Here is a 21,258-nt window from a genome sequence, read left to right as displayed (position 1 = left end):
TCCGCACGGTGGAGCAAAAGCAACAACTGTGCCCTAGCTATTGATAGCTTTGGGTAGCCCTGCCTGATTGGACAGAACCTATGACATCACGAATGATAAGCAACGCCGTTTTGTTTTGTGTTCCCCTAGGCTCAGAAGAGACGTGCCCAACAGATGCAACACACATTTTGACGCAGTGGCTCAGATTCGAGGAGAGGCTTTCTTTTTCAAAGGTGAGCATGTGGCTCCTTTCCTTTAAAAACAACAACAGCACGCTGCTGGGGTTTCCTTCCAGGCCACACTAGCTGGGGAACGATCATAACAGGTTCAATGCTTGCCATCTCCAGGCAGGTCTGGGAGAGGCCCCTTGCCTCAAACCCTGGAGAGCCACTGCCAGTCAGTGTAAAAAAAAGGTAAGCTAAAGGACCCCTGGACAGTTAAGTCCAGTCAAAGGTGATTCTGGGGTTGAGGCGCTCATCTCGCTTTCAGGCCGAGGGAGCCAGCATTTGTCCACAGACAGCTTTCTGGGCTGAAGTGAAGGACATGAGGCAGGAGTTGATAATGCAGGTGAGCTACGCACAGGTGAGCTGCAAGCAAGCTGCTGTCCAGCTCTGTGGAGGCTCCTTTTATTGACACAATATGCAAACCCAGGCAGATACATTTTGGGCTGTGACCTTTACACATCTTCCAGTCCCGAGATCGTGGGGTGGTACAAAGCTATTTTGGCACCTGTTTCCACCGCGTCATTTTCCCCTTGCACAGTGTATGACGAAGGAGACAAAGGTCTCAGAGACAAAGGTCACAGACAGGACACCGCAGACTACTGAGACCGCAAAAGGTTAGACAGAGGGCAAGATGTTCAGACAGCTGTGGCTTTATCTGTGAGGGGGAGTGTGCCCCACACCCCAAGGTCACGAGTGCAGACAGCTGAGGCTGCCTGCGGGTGGGGAGTGTGCTCCGCACCCAGCGATCATTCCTACACTGGGCCATGTGGCCAGCATGACTAAACCGCTTCTAGTGCAACGGAACACTGTGCCGGAAGCTAGAGTGCATGGAAACCTTCCCGCCAGAGTGGTACCTATTTATCTACTTGCACTGGCGTGCTTTCGAACTGCTAGGTTGGCAGGAGCTGGGAGAGAGCAACGGGAGCTCACTCCGTCACAGGGATTCGAACCGTGGACCTTCTGATCAGCAAGCCCAAGAGGCTCAGTGGTTTAGACCACAGTGCCACCCATGTAGACAGCCCTGATTAGAAGAATCAATGGTCTGCATGTAGGGGCAGGGCTGGTGTAATGGTGATTGGCAACTTCTAGTGTGTGAGCCCTAAGCAAGGGTCACCTCTCTAGTCTCCGCCAGCTGCTGCCATAGATGAGCAAGGCAGAGGCAAGAGCTACAGCAGCCACAGGAGCCCCATGGCAGTACCAGCAAGCCCTGCCAAGGCCCTGATGCTTGTTCTAGGATGCTGGCACCAGGCTGGATGAGGCCCCTTCCGCTCCTTCCCTAAGGCTTCTGTCTCCCCAGCCTGAGGCTCTGTTCAAGTCCCTGACACTCCAGCTATGTGTGCCTTAATGATGCAACCCATCTGGCATCACACTCTGCAACAGCTGCTCGCAAGACGTGTCCGGGAGTGAAAAAAGGAAGAGAAGCAGAGAAGCCTGGGTACAGCCTCGCCTTCAGTTGCTCTCCCGCGAGAGCTCTTGTGCAGTCAAAATTTGGAGACTCTCCAATGGTTCCTTGGCTAAGATGCTTTCTGACTGCAAAAGCATTCGTTCCAAGCCACCTCTGCTTTCATTGTAGTCTTCTTTCTGATGACGACAATATATGATTATTAGGAATAATGTTTTTGAATAAAACATTCTATTTTATTATTTTTTTAAAAAAAAAGCCACTACAAAAATTCACCTGTTTATAAATCTACAAACACTATCCAAATGCTAAATGCAAATCACGGAAAGGCAATCAGCATCATTCAATGTAAGACAACCCATTTGTTCTTTGTAACTTATCATGGTTCTTAAGAGAGATTAACTAAGCCACGTATTCTAGATCTTATATATACTGTATATTAATCTCTTCCTGCCCCAATAACCTACATGGATGCATTGCCTCCAGTGTACTATCATTCTAGTAGGGTACAGTACTAGCAAGCGTCACTTGCTGACAGCCTGACATAACCCGTATTATATTTGTACGTTTCGCCGCCTGAACCGCCCCCCAGAACAATAATAATAATAATATATCATCATTAGCAACAACTGTATCATCATATTTAGTATTTATGGAGTGTTCAGAACATTTCACGTTCAGTATTACAGTAGTAGCCCTTTGTCTTGGCGCTAACAGGCACGAAATATCCCGAGCGAGGAATATAATCTTTATCATCAAGTTAGGGAAAGGCATGTCCATCAGTCCTATGTCTCCCAACTTCTCCTAGGTGTGCAGCCAATGAGGCAGTTGCCGCAACTAAAAGGCCTCACCCCTGACCTTGGCTTGCAACCTGCTTGTAAACTGCCTCTGCTCCTCCCTCTTCACTCCTCTTCTGGTCCTGGGAGACAGTGAGGCAGGAGAGGTGAGGTCAGGAGGAGGAGGAGGTGTGGAAGCCCTTGGCTCTACACCAGCCTGAGCTATCTCTCTCTCCTTCTGCACCTCTTCTTCATTCTCCAGTCCTGCACCTTCTCCTGTCTCTGACTCTCATCTCCCAGCTGTAACAGGCTCCTACGGATCACCGATCCCTTCTTCCAAGTCAGTCTCCAACCCCCACTTCTCTGGGTGCCCCACTCCTCAGCATTCAACCACCAGACTCCTCAGTGTCCAGCCAGTTCCTGACATCCTTATAGCAGCCATGTGAAATGGACAGCAGCACTATTAGCCCCATTTTGCAGATGGAGATGGTGAGGCCGGGAGTTTGCTGGCTCCTCTGGGAGGAGGAATAATAAATGCCACCCACGTAAATCGTACTTTGCAAGTGATGAAAGGACAGGCCCATGTCCCGTGCGTCTTGCACTCTAGAAATTGACCCAAGGGAGGCAATCAAAGAAAGGGCAAAGATAGCCATCAAAAGAGTATAATAGTCTTCTTCTGGAGGTTGGCAGCTTTTTAACTAGTCAGCCACCTGCAGAGCTCCTCCTGCCCTTCTCTATGTAGGAAAGAGCCTGAAACCTGGATTAGGTTATCCAGAAAAGAAACTGGGACCTTCTGCATGCAGACCATATTCTCTCCCGCTAAGCTACACTTCCCCTGTGTTCCTGACAGCATTTATGACAAATTAGCTTTGGAACACTTTGAACTTTGGGTGTTTAATACGTTTTCGGAGGGGGAGGCTGGGGAGGAACGATATGACCCGGCGATATTTCTCCCAGAAATATTGGGAAGTTGCCCTTTTTGTAGCAAAAGCTTCATTAGGGATGCAAAGAACATCTCGATCTAATTGCATGCATTTCCCATAAACATGCAAAGGGCACCCAATTCGAAGGCTGAGGTTTTAATTTTCCCGTCCTTTTTAAAAAGAAAAAAAACCACCATCTTCAAAGAATTTGTAATTGCTGCTATCCAGACTGCATTCCAATGCATTATTCATGCATCGGCCCGTGTCATATAAAACAAATATGCAAAGTGGTGCATAATTACCAGCTGATGAAATAAATCCTTACAACTGTATTTTTAAAAAGAAAAAAAATTGAACTGCCCTGCAGATGTTGAAGAGCTTAGGGAGGGGGTTGTGGTGTGGGCTCCCCCCCTCCCTTTTGCCTTCTGCACTATTAGGCTAGGATCCAATTTTCTGAAAGACTACGTCACCACCTGTTGGAATTGCAGAAGTCAGGAAGGAGCCAAGCCACCTTGAATACAGACTTGCAAGGGCCGTCTTGAGTTAGCAAAGCATTTCCCCGCCTCCCATGGGATTTTTGCTGCATGTGCATCGAACAGGAGGTTACCCATGAGAATGCTAACAAAACCACAAAGGCTGTTCGGGCTCTGACCACAAGTTCCACAAGCTTCCTTCAACCAGCTGTTGTTCAGAGGGCTGCAACAATAACATTTGTCAAGGGAGAAGAAGAAGTGCCCCTGGGGAAGAAAGAGTTGCGTCTCTGGAATATACTCGGAGTCGAGTGTGGATTTCATGCTCTTTATTCAGCTCATAGTGATGAGGAGGAATGAAAGTTCTCCCAAAATATCTGCTTTATATACATTATTTACACAATGTGCTGCATGTGATTGGCTAATTCCGGGATTCTCCTATAGGCCAAACAGGTTGTGGATTCACTTCCACCTGGAGCTGGATTGGGTGGCTCCTGCGGACCAATCATACTGCTGCATTATTCTAGGACCAATCAGACTGCTGCATTCTGAATCCTATTGTTCTAGGACCAATCAGACTGCTGCATTTTGGATCCTATTGTTCTAGGACCAATCAGATTGCTGCATTTTGGATCCTATTCAACTCAGTACATAACAATCTCCTACTAACCAATGCCTCTTCATCCAGGCAAATACTTCTGGAGACTGACTCGCAACAAACATCTGGTCTCCCTCCAGCCAGCTCAGATCCATCGTTTCTGGCGGGGGCTGCCTCTGAACCTGGACAGCGTGGATGCTGTTTATGAGAGAACGCACGACCACAAGATTGTGTTCTTCAAAGGTAAGAGAAAGCATTTGACACAGTTGTAGGTGACCCTCTCTTTGGCATTCCCAGATTCTTTGTTCCCCCACGGTGTTTAAGCCTCTTTGAGCCTCATCTCTAAGCTTTAGAGTACAGATTGCTCAGCTGGAAGAAAATTACGTGTCTCAAATGACAAGCTTTGATTTGATTCCAGATGATCAGGCTGAACATCACTCTAGTAGTCTCCTGGGCTTTCCCAGCTGCATGTTGCTAATGTCTTGTGGTGAGCTGTGGCTCACCTGGGTAATTTTAGACTTTGGGATGCATGGTCTTGCAAGGAAAACTCTTTTTAGATCAGGGGTGGAGAACCTGTGGCATTCCACACATTCACAGCATTCCAAATCCCACTGGCCTAGCCAATGGGAAGTGATGATTACTGCTGGACTCCAGCAACATCTCAAAGGCCACAGGTTCCCCACTCTTTAGATGGTAATGTTCATTACTTCATTTACTCCAAAATGCCCTCAAGTCCTGTCCTGAGAGCATCACTGTGGGGGCCAATAGTGCTTGACATGGATTGATGACATCATTGGCCTGTGCCGGGTGTTGTCACCACATGCCTCCAGCCAACATTTCACCAACTCCTTCCGACTCTGGATGGGGGGGAAATGTAAGTTTCACTTTCTTGTTTTTCCCCATCTTAGGTTCAGTTCTTCACATGGCCACATCAATTTGTGATTATATATATATATATATAAAGTCCTGCTGCAAATTCATTAGTATTTTACTGCAAATTTATCCTAATGCAATTTTGCCTAATCTACACATTTTCGCAAAACAATTTCCCCCCAGGAGCCAGTGTGGTGTAGTGGTTAAGAGCGGTAGTCTCGTAATTTGGTGAACTGGGTTCACTTCCCCGCTCCTCCACATGGAGCTGCTGGGTGACCTTGGGCTAGTCACACTTCTCTGAAGTCTCTGAGCCTCACTCACTTCACAGAGTGTTTGTTGTGGGGGAGGAAGGGAAAGGAGAATGTTAGCTGCTTTGAGACTCCTTAGGTAAAGGTAAAGGGACCCCTGACCATTAGGTCCAGTCGTGACCGACTCTGGGGTTGCGGCGCTCATCTCGCTTTATTGGCCGAGGGAGCCGGCGTACAGCTTCCGGGTCATGTGGCCAGCATGACTAAGCCGCTTCTGGCAAACCAGAGCAACACATGGAAACACTGTTTACCTTCCCGCCAGAGCGGTACCTATTTATCTACTTGCACTTTGACATGCTTTCAAACTGCTAGGCTAGCAGGAGCAGGGACCGAGCAACAGGAGCTCACCCCGTCGCGGGGATTCGAACTGCCGACCTTCTGATCGGCAAGTCCTAGGCTCTGTGGTTTAACCCACAGCGCCACCCACTGAGACTCCTTAGGGTAGTGATAAAGCGGGATATCAAATCCAAACTCCTCTTCTTCTAGTGCAATGCAGTTTTGTTTGCTATTTTTATTCAGATATGCATTTTTGTGCACACTTTACTCCAGTACATATCGTTTTTTGTACACCTCATTTTTTATGACAGGAGTGAGCCGATCAATAAATCACACTGTTCAGGTTGGACTTAACTTTTTATTAGCAAGAACTTGGTGGAGTGCCAGTCCTGATGAGCACAGCAGCTCGTCTCCAGTACGTCTTGCCCCATGGATCAGTTTCCGAAACTGAAAATCCCCACCTTCCCACAGTCATCTAACTCCCCTCTTCTCCAGGGCTTCCCCCCCCCCCCCGCTATCAGAGACTGTTCCTGCCTGAAGTCAACCTTTCCTCCGCCTTTTTCATGCCTATTCTAGTTCTGGGAGACCGATGAGAAGGGGAGCTTATCACAGCAGGAGGAGGAAACACCCATTACTCTTCACTAGTCTGACTCCCCTCTGCCTCTCAGCCTCCCTCCTCTTCTGCTTCAGCTTCTGCCTCCGATTCTGGACTTCTTTCTGCCACAGACTCTCCCTGCTCACTAAACCCTGTTCCCTCTTCTGCTACCTCCTTCTCCCAGTCCTCTTCTGCCTCTGACCACTCATCATCGCCCCACCACCAATCCCAGGACTCTGAACCTTCTTCCCTTGGGTGTTTCCCAGCTCGTTCCTCACACCATTCTTCTGCATCCACCAGCCCAGGACACTTGGCTGGAGAACTGCATTGCAAAATTCAGAAAAGTGCAAGTTTCAAAGGACTGCTGCATTTTGGTTCATTTATGAATCACACACCTTTAAGTGCAAACTGAACCAAACTTCTCCTCCACCCCTCCTTCTGACCCAGACACCTTGTTCTGCCAGCATCTGAGAATGGTGGCAATTACACGCAGGCTTGCCAATGTGTGCTCCACTGCTAAGTGAGCACACTCCCCACAGTTCACTCACCTAGAAAGCCTCTGCGTAAAGTCACTGACACAATAAGAAACTGCATATTTGTCTTCTTCCCCTTGAAATCAGATGGCATGGCAGGAGTTGACGGGGAGAGGGATTAGTCCTCTTTATTGGAAACATGACACAAACATGGAATTATACATGTGTCAAGGATATTGTTAGCAGAGCTTGGTGTTGGCTCGTTGACTGAGCAATGCTGCCCTCCACTGGCTAATCGGGAAAGGACAGTCACAACCAGCAAGAACTGAAAGGCAAAACACACACAGCCTTGGGAAGTCTCCTTGGTCCCCAACCAACCAAAACAGTGGAAGGAGACAGAGATGGCTTTGTCCTCCTTTCCCGCACACCTGACAATACTGTTGTCTTAGCCCTAGTCTATGCAGCTAAGAAGGAGGTGTTCTTTGCCATCTACTGCAATTATTAAGTTTGCTGATGACACCACCATAATGGGTTTAATTACAGGCAGAGACGAATCTGCGTCCAGGGGGGAAGTTCAAAAGGTATCCACATGGTGCTCAGAGAACAATCTGCACCTAAACATTGGCAAGACAAAGGAGATGGTGTTGGGCTTTCAGAGGAAGAGAGGGGAGCTAGCCCCTTTGTATATCGGGGGGCTGTGTGGAGAGAGTCTCTTCCTTTAAATTCCTGGGAGTCCATCTTACTTGGAAGGTCAAGACAGCCCAGGTGGTTAGGAAGGCCCAACAGAGACTTCATTTCCTTAGGGGCTTGCAAAAGAACAAAGTTAGACAGCAACTGATGATTTCCTTCTATCGGTCCACAATAGAAAGTGTTCTCTCATACTGTATTATGGTGCGGTACGCTGGTTTGACAGCCATGGACAGAAAGTCCCTACAGAGGGTGGTGAAGACAGCAGATGATATCATGGGCTGTCCCTTGAGTCCATTAGATGTTATCGCAGGAGACCGTTGCCTCAGAAGAGCAAGGAACATTCTCAGGGATGACTCACACCCTGACCAGCACCTTTTTAATCTCCTGCCTGCACCAACAGGTTAAAAACAGTTTCTACCCATGGGCCATGAGGCTGCTGAATGGAAGACAGCAACATTGTAGTTGATGTTCTGGGTTGGTGGTCGTACAACAGCACACAGAGTGTAACAAGGACTGAGAGATTGGGGGGGGGGCTTGTTTAATCTCATTGTAAACAAGTAGTAAAGGTAAAGGGACCCCTGACCATTAGGTCCAGTCGTGACCGACTCTGGAGTTGCGGCGCTCATCTCGCTTTATTGGCTGAGGGAGCTGGAGTACAGCTTCCAGGTCATGTGGCCAGCATGACTAAGCCGCTTCTGGCGAACCAGAGCAGCGCACGGAAACGCCATTTACCTTCCCGCCGGAGTGGTATCTATTTATCTACTTGCACTTTGATGTGCTTTCGAACTGCTAGGTTGGCAGGAGCAGGGACCGAGCAATGGGAGCTCACCCCATCGCGGGGATTCGAACTGCCGTCCTTCTGATTGGCAAGTTCTAGGCTCTGTGGTTTAACCCACAGCGCCAGCCGCGTCCAAACAAGTGGTACAGTGACAATAAAGAATTTCTATTTATTTCTAATTTAGATTCACAGCTCCAAAATCTTCCGCTAATAATCTAAGTAAGAGCCTCAGCATTTTAATTTACAGCAGCCCTGCCTGACCTTGAGTCCTCCAGATGTCTCCAAGTTGTCTAGGTAGACTCTGTTTACCTTACAGCAGAGCTAGAGATTTGGACTCCAACTCCCATCAGCCTCAGTCAGCATGGTCCCTGGTCAGGGAGGATGGGAGTTGTATTCCAACAACATTTGGAGGGCCATGGGTTTCCCATTTCCATCTCAATGCATTTATCTCAAAGGGTGGCCATTAAGCGAGTTGGGAACATTCTTCCAGCTAATGGGCTTGTTTGGAACAAGCCTAGGCTTCCCTTGGCTGCAAGGCTGAGATCGAAAAGCTTTGCTTCCATTTCTGAGTTGCCACAGTTTGCCATGTCATTTGAATCTGGACAATAAACTATGGTTAATTAGTGAAAACAAGCCAAGCCATTGTTTATGAAGCTGATATTAAGGATGTTTAAGATTAACCACAGTTTAGGAAAACCTGCCAAGTTGCAGCTAATGGATAACCACAGCAGAAGCTTCCGATCTCCTCCTTGTGGCTGCAGGAAACAGAGACGAAAAGTGGGATCCTGTGGAGAGGCTAAACCATGGTCTAGCATTATGCCCAAATGCATTACTATCTCTTAATATATAAATTCTAAAATATTGCTGTGGAGGAAGACACACTGTAGAAATTCATTAGAGGACATATGTTTAGTTCCTGCAGCCTTCCCAAACCAAGCACCCCCTAGATGCTGTTGGACATCCATCAGCCATAGCCAGAATGGCCATTTGGTCAGAGAAGATGGGCACTGTAGTCCAGCAACATCTAGAAGGCACCAAGTTGGGAAAGGCTGAGTTCATTTTATTTAACAATTTTATATATCGCTTGCTTGTACAAAAAACCTCCAGGTGCTAAAAAAAAATTGATTAAAATTGTCATTGAAAGAGTTATAAACAGGAAGTTAGGAATTAAAAATATAATTAAAATAAAAAATAACCAAAGACAGATTAAAACATATATATGTATAGGCTTGCATGAATAAAAATGTTTTTAGCAGGTGTTATAAAGTGCACACTGAAGGTGACTGCTTGATGTCAATTGGCAGGGAGTTCCAAAGAGTAGATGCCTCCTTACAAGTGTGAAATGGACATTGTGTGGCACTTGTAGCAGTCCAGTTCTGCGGATTGATGCAGTTGAGTAGGCATATAAGAGTAAGGTGATGCTTCTAGTTTTTCCATACCTACAGCTTGAGTGAGTTAAATTGAAAAGATCACTCACAGGTTTTGGAGCTCAAAGGCTTTATTCATGCAGGAACTATCTGCACAATGAGTGGCTGAGGAGAGAAATAGCATATTTCTTCTCTGTAGAGAACAGCAAACAAAATAGTTCAGCTTTTAGGGGTGAAGTTAACTTAGAGAGACTTACAAACAAGTGCTTGCTGGATTGCTAGACAAAGAGTGCCCTCTTGTGGTTTAAAGTCACATATGAATTAACTAGAAACTCGTGAGAAGGGAACATGTTTGCCTTCATGCACCGGTAAGGATGTCTTCCCTCTGGCCAATAAAACACAACATCAGTAGAAAAGCACAGACATATGCACACATCCTCATTAAAACAGACTCCTCAGCAAGTGGTGTGTGTGTGTGCTTAACTTTGGGGCATTTGCTCCTCCTGGAGCGTTGTGAACTCAGACCTAAAGACTACCACAGCCTCTCTCTTTTTTAGAAGCTAGCTCTGTGCTGTGCAGCAGGAATGACATTTCTACCCACCTGTCTGTTTCTTCTCCCCAGGGGACAGATACTGGGTCTTCAAGGACAATAACGTGGAGGAAGGTTACCCCCGGCCCATCTCGGATTTTGGCTTGCCGCCAGGAGGCATCGACGCCGCATTTTCCTGGGCCCAGAATGACAAGACTTATTTCTTTAAGGACACTCTCTACTGGTGCTATGATGACCACGAGCGGAGGATGGATCCTGGCTATCCTTTGGAGACCATGTTGTGGAAGGGGGTCCCCAGTGGGTTGGATGATGCCACGCGGTGGTCCGACGGTAAGTGTTAAGCACTGGATCAAACGGGAGGAGGGAGGGGCTGCACATCAAGCTGGCGAGACTTCGCCCTGTGCTCAGAATGCTACAACATAAAGGCCAGAACGAGTGTGTGTGCCTCCCGACTTGTATTTAATAATTAAAATAATTAACACCGTGTAACTAGCTGCACAAGCTTTTGCTGTGGTCACAGCAAACCTCTTGATAGCCTAATTGTTTTGATCCATGGAGGCATGAAATGGCCAACTGTCCATAGGATGCCAGGTTAAATGGTGGCAGCCCTAGTATGCGGGAGAATATGTAATGGAACCTATGAAGTACAGTCATACCTTATGTCGCGTCTGCTTCAGGTTGTGGTTTTTTAGGTTGCGGACTGCCAAAACCCAGAAGTATCGGAACGAGTTACTTCCAGGTTTCGGCAGTCGTGCATGCGCAGAAGCGCTAAATCGCGCTTTGCGCACGCACAGAAGCACTGAATCGCAACCCGCGCATTCGCAGATGCACAGATGCGGGTTGCGAACGTTGGGGGTTGCAAACGTGCATCCCGCACGGATCACATTCGCAACCCGAGCATCCACTGTATGTGTCTATCTGCCTTCAGTTTGCAAATTCAAACTAAAATTGAAAAATTTGCAATACAGTGGTACCTCGGGTTACATACGCTTCAGGTTACAGACTCTGCTAACCCAGAAATAGTGCTTCAGGATAAGAACTGTGCTTCAGGATAAGAACAGAAATCAGGCTCCAGCAGCACGGCGGCAGCAGGAGGCCCCATTAGCTAAAGTGGTGCTTCAGGTTAAGAACAGTTTCAGGTTAAGAACGGACCTCCAGAACGAATTAAGTACTTAACCCCAGGTACCACTGTATTTCAAATATGCATGCAAGGCCTACAACAAAAGGTTGCCACATGGAACACATCTATGCAGGGTACCGGCCATGCCCATTGCCAGGATACCGCATTCCATTCCCCCTCCCAAGGATCAACCGACATTCTGTCCTGCATGCTCAGCCCCTTAACTTACTCCCCACCCAGAGGTCAGCTAGCATTCTGTGGCTACTGAGTATGTTCATAGGCATCTGGGCAGCCAATGTGAGAACAAGATGCTGGACTAGATGGGCCTTTGGCCTGATCCAGCAAGACTCTTCTTAAATTCCCATAAACTCCATCATTTACAGGTAGCTTATTATTGTCTATAGCAGCCTTTCCCAACCTCGGGTCCCCAGATGCTGACCACTGGTCCTGATAGCTAGGGGTGATGGGAGTTGTTACCCAACATCTGAGGACCTAAGGCTGGTCCAAATTGACTAGTAGCATCTCTCTAAGGTTTCAGACAGATGTGCCACCCAGCCCTGCCCAGATGTGCCGGGTTGCACCTAGGGCCTTCTGCACACAAGGCTATTGCCCTTTCACTGAAAAGACAGTAAAATTCCAGTCCACATGTTTCTGAGAAAAGGGAATGAATGAATAGGGACAAGGGAAGAGGACTCTGCTCGAGTCTTCCTTGTGGACTTCTCATAGGCATCTGGTTGTCCTCTGCAAGAACAGGAGACCAGACTAGAGGAATCAGGTCCAGCAAGTGGCATGGACTTGTTGGATGCAAAGAGGAATGATGGGAGGAACCAGCTGGGGAACCATGAACGGAAGAAAGCTTAGAGCCCGGGGAGCAGTGGTGGGACAATGATGTGTGGTCAGAGGGAGAAGAGGGAGAAGACCAGGAAGAGGAGCTATCGGAAGCTGAAGGGGTAACAGGGCTCAGTGAGTTGGGGGAGTATGTGGCAGACAGCAGTCGAGAATCAGAGGCAGAAGCTGAAGCAGCCAAGTGGGAGGAGGGAAGTCAAGAGGCAGGAATGAATCAGGCTAATGAAGAGTCACAAGTGTCCCTCGTGCTGCTGCAATAAGGTCCCCCCTCCCTCTGACTCCCAAAACCAGGAGAGGGATGAAATGGGTGGAGCAAAGACAGGCTGCACTCAGGCACAGTCTCTGATTGCTTGGAAGAAGCCCTGGAGGGAAGGAGACATAGATGGCTGTAGGATGGCAGACTTCTTATCTCATGGCGTAGGACCTACAGGGTATGAGCTGCTGTGCTCAGTAGGCCTGAAACCCAGCCAAGTCTGTGAAAATCATGTTCTTCTAATAAAGAGTTAACTCCAGCTTTGAACTGTGTGATGTACTGACTGACTTGCTCCGTGACAGATAGGCTCTTCTCAGGTTCCCCTTTTGCTTCCTTTTCCAGGGGCAACCTACTTCTTCAAGGGAAAAGAATACTGGAAAGTCATGGACAGTGACTTGGAAGCTGAGCCTGGTTACCCACAATCCATTGCCAGAGACTGGCTGGTGTGCAGCGACATGCAGGCGGATTCGCCTGAGCCGGCCGAGAGCAGCAGGACAGGGGGCCGGTCCAGGCAGGGGCACCACGATGAGAGCCGCTCCGAGAGCGAGGTCTGCTCCTGCACGTCTTCCTCTCCCGGGTGGCCCTCATCCGGCTCAGCTCTCAGACTCTGCGTAGGCCTCGCCTTGGCCAGCCTTTGGACAGCGGCACAGCTTCAGAGATCGCTATGACAGAGGGTGTCAGGTGGACCAGAACATACCGCAGCAATTCAGGGATGCAAATAAAAGGGAAGAAATAGTTTTTTTAGAAATAAAGCAAAACAAAGAACAAAATCACAGGATGCAACACGCCGTTAAAATGAGCGACACAGTTAACATTCCTAGGAACGTGAAGGAAAATGTTTCAGATTCTCCATGAGAAGTGAACAGCCTCTATTTTATTTTATTTCCCCTTTCTGGTTATTTTTGTAAAAAAAAAATATGAAAAAAAGAATAATGTTATTTTAAGTTAATGAGCTTCGACAGCAGCATCTGTGGGTTTCTCACTCCCCGGCCATCCTTGTCTCCTCACTTCCTTGTCCCACCACACCACCCCCTCCCCCAACCCCAAAAAAGAATAAAGACTCTCATCTTGCCATCAGAAATATTCATTAGAGGTCTATATTGCTTTGGACATTTGAAAGACAGCAAGAAGTAAAGCGCTGTCAGCTATAGTGGGCAGGGGCGGGAGGCAAAAGGCTGGGTACGTTGATGGCCGATTCTGTTTGCATGGTAATCGTGAAAAGGAAAGGGGTAAAGACACCATTACAAAAATGTGGTTGCGGTTCCACGGGCGGAGGACTGAGACCAAAAATCTAGCCCTGGCACATCTGTTTCAGAAAGTGGCGACGTCCTCAAAGGCTCCTATCACAGATGCAGCTGGCGGAGGGCAACAGCTCAGTGGTAGGATATATGCTTTGAGTGCAGAAGCCCACAAGTGCCATCCCTGGCATCTTTAGGTGCGACTGGGAATCCTGCAACCAGTGCATCCCCAACTCTGGCTTGTGAAACTGTGCATGCATTATTGTAGCCACAATTCACACCTACCCTGTGCTTTCCTGAGAAACCCTGTATTTTGATGTGTTTTGATTTGAAAATGTAAAGCTATCTAGACAGAGCCAGGCCCCATCTCTGCCCACCGAGTGCAGGCTACTCAGAAACACATTCCACCATGCTGATGTGAATCATCGTGCAATCTGAAACACAGATTGACCTCCCTGCGTTTTCAGCCTGTAGACTCAATATTATTTCTGTTATTGATTACCTGTCCTTCCCTCTGAAGTCCCAGGGTGTTGCACAACTTTAAAACACAATATTAAAAGCAGTTTTAAACAGCTTTTAAAAAGGTAAAGATAAAGGACCCCTGACGGTTAAGTCCAGTCGCGGACGACTATGAGGTTGTGGTGCTCATCTCGCTTTACAAGCCGAGGGAGCCGGCGTTTATCCGCAGACAGTTTTTCCGAGTCATGTGGCCAGCATGACTAAGCCACTTCTGGCGAAACCAGAGCAGCGCACGGAAACGCCGTTTACCTTCCCACCGGAGTGATACCTATTTATCTACTTGCACTTTGAAGTGCTTTCGAACTGCTAGGTTGGCAGGAGCTGGGACCAAGCAATGGGAGCTCACCCCGTCATGGCGATTCGAACCGCCAACCTTCTGATTGGCAAGCCCAAGAGGCTCAGTGGTTTAGACCACAGCACCACCCATGTCCTTTTAAACAACTTATGATCACAGAAATAAGCTGGATCCTTAAAAAAACTGACACCTCGTTTCAAAACCAGGTTAAAGGGGGTGCTGAAAATTTTCATTTCTTTCCAGACGGGGGCAGCAAAGACAACCGAATTCAGTAGCGAGAGCAAAACCTGTTCATTGAACATCCCCTCTGATTTGTTCCCACAAAGTTTGCTGTGGAGGTTAGACAACATAGGCAGTTTATTGAAGATTCGTTCTGATTTTTTTGCAGGGAGATTAGACACTGTTGTGCCCAGTAATCGTCGTTGTCCCACACTTTCCATGGCTTTTCCAGTCACTTTCCAGATTGCAAAAAGGCTGGTTTTGAGGGCGGAGAAGGTTTGCTGCAGAAGAGCACCAAATCAATTTCAACTGCACAACTGAAATTTGCCACTGTGCCATTGAATCTGGAACTCTGGAAGCAGTGTTTGAAACTCCCATTGTTCTAGGTGCATTTTGTGATGGGGAATTTCATTAGGGTGAGCAGTTTCTGAGCTCTGGGCACAGCACTGCGCCTAAGATTTCAGATTAAAACTGCAGAGTGGAAGGAAAGGAGGACCTTTTTCTGCCTGCCCACTTCCAGCTACTCTCAGAAGACTGGAGAAGAGACCCTCTGAACAGTGGCGTAGCGTGGGTTGTCAGCACCCGGGGCAAGGCAAGTAATTTGCGCCCCCTAACCCGTGGATTTTAGCACTTGAGTCTCTTCCGCGCCCCCCCCCCAGATGTTGCGCCCGGTGCGGCCGGCACCCCCTGCACCCCCCACGCTACGCCACTGCCTCTGAAGAATATTGGGGGGGGTGGACAGGGGAAAGACCAGACCACGTGAACATAATATATTAGCTGCAGTTCATTCATTTTCAGCACTGTATTCTTGCTATAAAAAAGTGCGCCTGGACATTCCATTGTTGCACGCACAACCTCGGCTTAAGGTGTCGTTTAGCTGCCAGCTTTCATATCTCAGTTTCTAACAGGGTCTGGAAGTGTGTGAGGGAAGAGAGAGAATGAGACTGGTCCCTTAGCAACACCAGATGCCAGAATATGCCTGGAAATTTCAGAATATGCCTTGAATTTTAGTTGGAACCCAGCCTGAACTCAGTTCAGGCACTTTTCAAGTGGGTGCCATTGCTGTTCTAAGAGAACGAGGGAGGAGTTTGTGGTGAGTTCCGGCACCTCTTCTTCTAGAAAAATAGCGCTGACTGTACCCCGACTAGAGATACTATCCCTCTCTGTAAACTCTGTACGCTGTGCTCTCCACAGGGCAGGAAGGAAACAGACAGGCAATGCCTCCCCCTGAGCTCAATGTCAGTACAAAGGGCACTTCAACAAACAATACACAGGGTAGTGATAGACTAGCAAAATGCAAAGTCACACAAAAAATATATCACCAAAGGCAACTGCCCCACAATAAGGAGTACAAACAAGCCAACAAATAAATTACAGAAGTAGTCTTTTTCTTTACAGAATCATGTTGATTGTCCTAAATCAGTCTGTGATCCAGCTCTCTTCCTACATGTTTGATTTTGGCCTCTTTGCTCCCTTCTGCTCCTCCATGCAATGTATGGTCAGGCAAGTCTCCCATGCTAGTAAGTATTTCAGGAACTTTGGCAAGACTCATCTCAACAGCCAGCTGTAGTGCGCTTTTTTTTTTTTAAGACCTGACAGATTTTGTTAGCAGGTGGCAGAGTGTTAGTCACTGAACGCAGACTGCAGAGGGAAATGAAATCCTTATAATGCTTTACTGAGCAACCTGAACAATAACAGCATATAACTTGAAAGGAAAGGGTTTGGTCTTCCTTAGTTCAGGCCTTGTACATAGCAGGAAGACATTTGAGCTAAAACAAACAGGGACAACTCCCTCAGAACAATACAGCCAATCACAGCATGGTATACCTTAGTGAAAATCACGCCACTCTTAACTGGTTGCTAAGCAACAGCTCTGTCCATCTCTTTCTTGGCTAGTTGACTTTTACGCTAACAGAATTGACACTTAGGAAGAACACTGAGACATCTGACTTGCTTCTAAGTGCTGTCAATTTTGCAGCTCCAAATGGAATGGAGCAAAGTCTTTTACAAGTCTCGTTCCAAAAGCCCCCCAAGCAGAAAAAGGGGGTCAATTCAGGGCAAAGAGAAACAGACTGCTTCCATATTGTCACTATTTTGAGGTGGCATAATGATAAACTCAAGGTGCACAATTATTGTTGCTTGCACAACAAATCCTCTTTCTAAAAAGACTGGACTTTTTGCAACAGAAGAAGTGACAGAGAGAGGTGCTGGTAAGTGTGGGATACCACTTCATAGAACTGGAAGGTACCATGAGAGTCAACTAGTCCAACCTCTGCAATGCAGGGATCATAGCATCTGTGACAAATGGCCACCCACCCTCTCTTTAAAAAGCCTCCAAAGAGGGAAAGTCCACCATCTTCCAAGAAAAGCCCATCCAGCTCTTGTCAGAAAGTTCTTCCTGATGTTTAGTTGAAATCACCTTTCTTGTAATTTGAAGCCATTGGTTCGAGTCCTACCCTCTGGAGCAGGAGAAAAACAAACTTGCTCCATCTTCCATCTGACAACTCTTCAGATATTTGAAGATGACGATCATGTCTCCTCTGTCTCCTCTTCTCCAGGCTAAAGGTAAAGGGACCCCTGACTGTTAGGTCCAGTTGCGGACGACTCTGGGGTTGCGGCACTCATCTCGCTTTATTGGCCGGTGTACAGCTTCCAGGTCATGTGGCCAGCATGACCAAGCCGCTTCTGGCGAAACCAGAGCAGCACAGGGAAATGCCGTTTACCTTCCCGCTGGAATGGTACCTATTTATCTACTTGCACTTTGATGTGCTTTCAAACTGCTAGGTTGGCGGGAGCAGGGACTGAGCAACGGGAGCTCACCCCGTCGTGGGGATTCGAACCACCGACCTTCAGATCAGCAAGCCCTAGGCTCTGTGGTTTAGACCACAGTGCCACCCGCTAAGCATACCCAAATCTTTCAACCGTTCCTCATAAGGCTTAAGTTTCCAGACCCTTGATCATCTTGGTTGCCCTCCTCTGCACACATCTGCCTGACACAACATCCTCTAACCTCCCCTCAAGTCAGAATGAAGGCTCAATGAACAGATTGCTTTGGAAGCAACCTGATCACATCCACACCAGACAGTTAAAGCATTCTGTTTACCACGTTGACAGGCATGGCCTTCCCCCAAAGCATCTTGGGAGATGTAGTTTGCTATGGGTGCTGAGAGCTGTTAGGAAACCTCTCACAGTTTCAAGGACCCTTAAAAAAACAACCGTTCTATCTCGCCTGTCAGAGGCAGGATCTCTCTGAATACCAGTTGCTTGGAAATCACAAGCAGGGAGAGGGTTGTTGTGCTCTGGACCTGTGAAAAAAGGATGCTGGACTGGATGGGTCTGATCCAGGAAGGCTCTTCTCGTGTCCGTATGATTTGCCACCTCAGGAAGACCTGGGCTTCTAACTGTCAGTCAATAACTCTCGGAATCAGCACAACCAGTGCAGCTGGAAGGGTTCCTGGAAAATGCACTTAGTGAGAGAGCTGATAAGATGCATTGCACTTTAATGAGGTAAACATTCGAGAGAGAGCTTGGTTATCTGGGGTAAGGGGGAACTCAACGAGGCCTCCTGGAAAATCTCTGCATGGAACTGGGTGACCTTTCCGTAGTGCAGTCCAACACAAAAGAGGAGAGTGGGGCTCCCAGACTTGCAAGAGGCATTTGACATGCAACAATGAGGGGAAAACTGAACTTTTTCAAATTCTCTCCCCTATACAGCACTTGAAGGCACCAGAGCCTCCTTTGCCCCTGGAATGTGTTGCAAAGAAAGGGTGTGAAAATAATTTGCCTTTGCCCAGAGGCCCTCCACATCCATTTATATGATTATCCCCGGCTTGCTGCTCAGTTTCCTGGAGAGTAAGGCTCTCAATAGCTGCCAGTCCCAGTGGCGCTGTGGTCTAAACCACTGGGCCTCTTGGGCTTGCCAATTGGAAGGTCGGCGGTTCGAATCCCTGTGATGGCGTGAGCTCCTGTTGCTCTGTCTCAGCTCCTGCCAACCTAGCAGTTTGAAAGCATGCCAGTGCAAGTAGATAAATAGGTACTGCTGCAATGGGAAGGTAAACGGCATTTCCGTTGTTGTAAACAAAGTCTGCCCTTTTTCGCTTATGGGGTACACGAGAGCCCAGATAGAGTCCTTAAGTGGGTTCCCTATCGGTAGGAGAAAATAACAGAGGCCAACCAGAGATTATTGAGAAGCAAAGCAGCTAGTAAGCCTGATCTTTATTAAAGCTGTTGCAACAGGGTCCTCACTCGAGGAGTAACCCAGAACAAAGCTGTGCCAGCCCTTATATAGACATTTTAAATGGCCTGCCCTGGAGCCCAAGACCAGCCCCCAGAAACATCATACATACATCACAGAAGGGGTGTAGCCCAAGACCACTCTCCAGTACATCAGATATACATCACAGAAAGAGGTGGTCTCCAGCAGATATACGTCACCGGAGGCCGTCTGAAACAGAATTCTGAGTGTGTTGTTTATCTCTTGTCTGCCAGATTACCTGATTGCATTACCTGGGTTTTGGCCACTCTTTTGTTATTATAACTACTTAATTCCTGAATCCAGGTCACAGGTCACATGCTCACCCTATTCATATCTTAAATGTGCCCTTGAGACAGGATTTGTGAGGAAAGAGACAATGGAGAAGCTTCCCTTGCAGAGAAATATTTGAGGTCAATTTGGGAAAGTCAAAATGGTTTCAGGACTTTTTCTGTGGGTTTCTGACATGTGGTTCATATATATATATATGTAGGTGTTTGTTTGGCACATTTATGAACATTTATTATATATATAAAAGACCTTAAAATTCTTATAATACCTTGCACTCTGGTTTCTGTCAGAGTGTTCCATTGTGCCGGAAGCAGTTTAGTCCTGCTGGCCGCATGACCCGGAAAGCTGTCTGTGGACAAATGCCGACTCCCTTGGCCTGAAAGCGAGATGAGTGCCTCAACCCCATAGTCGCCTTTGACTGGACTTAACCATCCAGGGGTCCTTTACCTTTTTACCATATTATATCTAGGAGGAGAGAGAGCATGCCTCTGAACACCAGCAGCTGAGGTTCACAAGAGAGGAAAGAGCTGCTACACTCAGCTGCTGTTTGTGGGCCTCAGAAAGGAATCCAGTGGGCCTCTATGGGAAGTAGGGGCACCAGCTCCTGGGGGCCAAGCCCTTTGCTCCCCCCAAAAAAAATATTTTTGTGGTGGGTGCTGGCCCTCCCCCAGTGTCCCCAAAGCACGGAGCCGAGCATGGCATGGTTCCAGTGATCGACTCCTTCTCCTGCTGCCACAGAGAGGCAGCCTCTCACTGAAGGTGGTACCAAGAGGAAGCGGAAGAGGAGCTGCTGGCCGTTGAAGCTGCACTGCCGCCATGTTCAGCTCCACCCCAAGCTCCCAACGTCCTGACATCATGAGCACCACGTTGCTGTGCTGCCAAATACAGCAGTTCTTTCCAAGGATATCAGGACAAAAGGAATGAGGAGGTGGAAGGGGAACCAAAACAGTTTTATTAACAAATAAACAGCAGGCATACATAGCATAACATAAAACATACCCAACAGGGGTTACCCAATCTCCCCTTCAGCTGCCCGGAGCCCCAGGTAGAGCAGCAGGAGAAAGAATGCAACCATAAGTCTCCCAGCATCAGGTCCTTTGATCTGGGCAGAAGCTCACCGGGCCCCTCCCACCTATGGCTTTTAGAGCCCGCCTTGATGTAATCAAGTGCACCTGGAATTACTCATGATTAGTCCAGGACCCTGAGATGGAACTAATACAGAGTGGCTGAGAGTCTCCCACTACCTGCAGCCGGGCATCCAGACCACACTTGCAACACAGAAGAACCCAAGAAACTCCCGACAGATGTGTGAAACACAAGAATCAAACTGGGGATGTTAAAGGGAAAGGGACATGCCACCTAACTCCCAAAATACAATTGTCTTCCGCATTTCCACTACGGTTGCCCGTCCCTCAATCATCCTCACAAGCTGGTGCCTCTGGACAGTGATGAGTGCAAAGCAGCAACCTGGGCTTGCTCTCGTGGCAAGATGATGTCAGGCTCATGACATGAGTGACCCGTTTCCTGCTTGGTGATGTTGCATTGCAGCGCAGGGGCCCTCCCTTGTCAGGCTAATGTCGCAGATACTGCACCACTTTTACTCATCAGTTAGTTGTGCAACAGTGTGCAGATTCCAACTTCATTAGAAACCATTATGCAGGGCAGGAGAATGGCACTGGTTGGAAAGCCTTGGGCTATGACAAAATTTGGATTTGGGGCCAGTGTCACTACGGTGGCTGTTGAAGAAAGATGCCGTCTTTAACAGGGTCCCCCATCCACCATTTGTGCCTGGAGAAGGCCCCGTGTGTGCGCGTGATATGCCAAGTTTTAGATGAGCAGACCCTCCAAGTGTCCCTATTTTCCAGGGAGAGCCCTGGATTTACAGAAGCTGTCCTGGTTTCTGATTTGACCCTGGAATGCCCCGCTTTTCCTTAAGACGTCCC

General features: G+C 47.9%; 1 protein-coding gene across 1 annotated transcript in view; it reads left to right on the top strand.

Moving 5' to 3' along the window:
• Positions 1-13,582, top strand: part of MMP17 (matrix metallopeptidase 17) — a 150,421-nt gene extending 136,839 nt beyond the window's left edge. The window contains exons 7-10 of the mRNA XM_083590239.1: positions 130-212; positions 4,463-4,615; positions 10,355-10,612; positions 12,844-13,582. Of these exons, the coding sequence (XP_083446365.1) occupies positions 130-212; positions 4,463-4,615; positions 10,355-10,612; positions 12,844-13,169 (820 nt within the window). The 3' untranslated portion in view covers positions 13,170-13,582. The remainder of the gene's footprint in view (positions 1-129; positions 213-4,462; positions 4,616-10,354; positions 10,613-12,843) is intronic.
• The last annotated feature ends 7,676 nt before the right edge of the window (positions 13,583-21,258 follow it).

This window comes from Podarcis filfolensis, assembly GCF_964270895.1.
Source record: "Podarcis filfolensis genome assembly, chromosome: 16".
Taxonomy (NCBI): Eukaryota; Metazoa; Chordata; class Lepidosauria; order Squamata; family Lacertidae; genus Podarcis; species Podarcis filfolensis.
The sequence above is the reverse complement of the archived record's forward strand: the minus strand, read 5'-3'. Positions and strand labels throughout refer to the sequence as shown.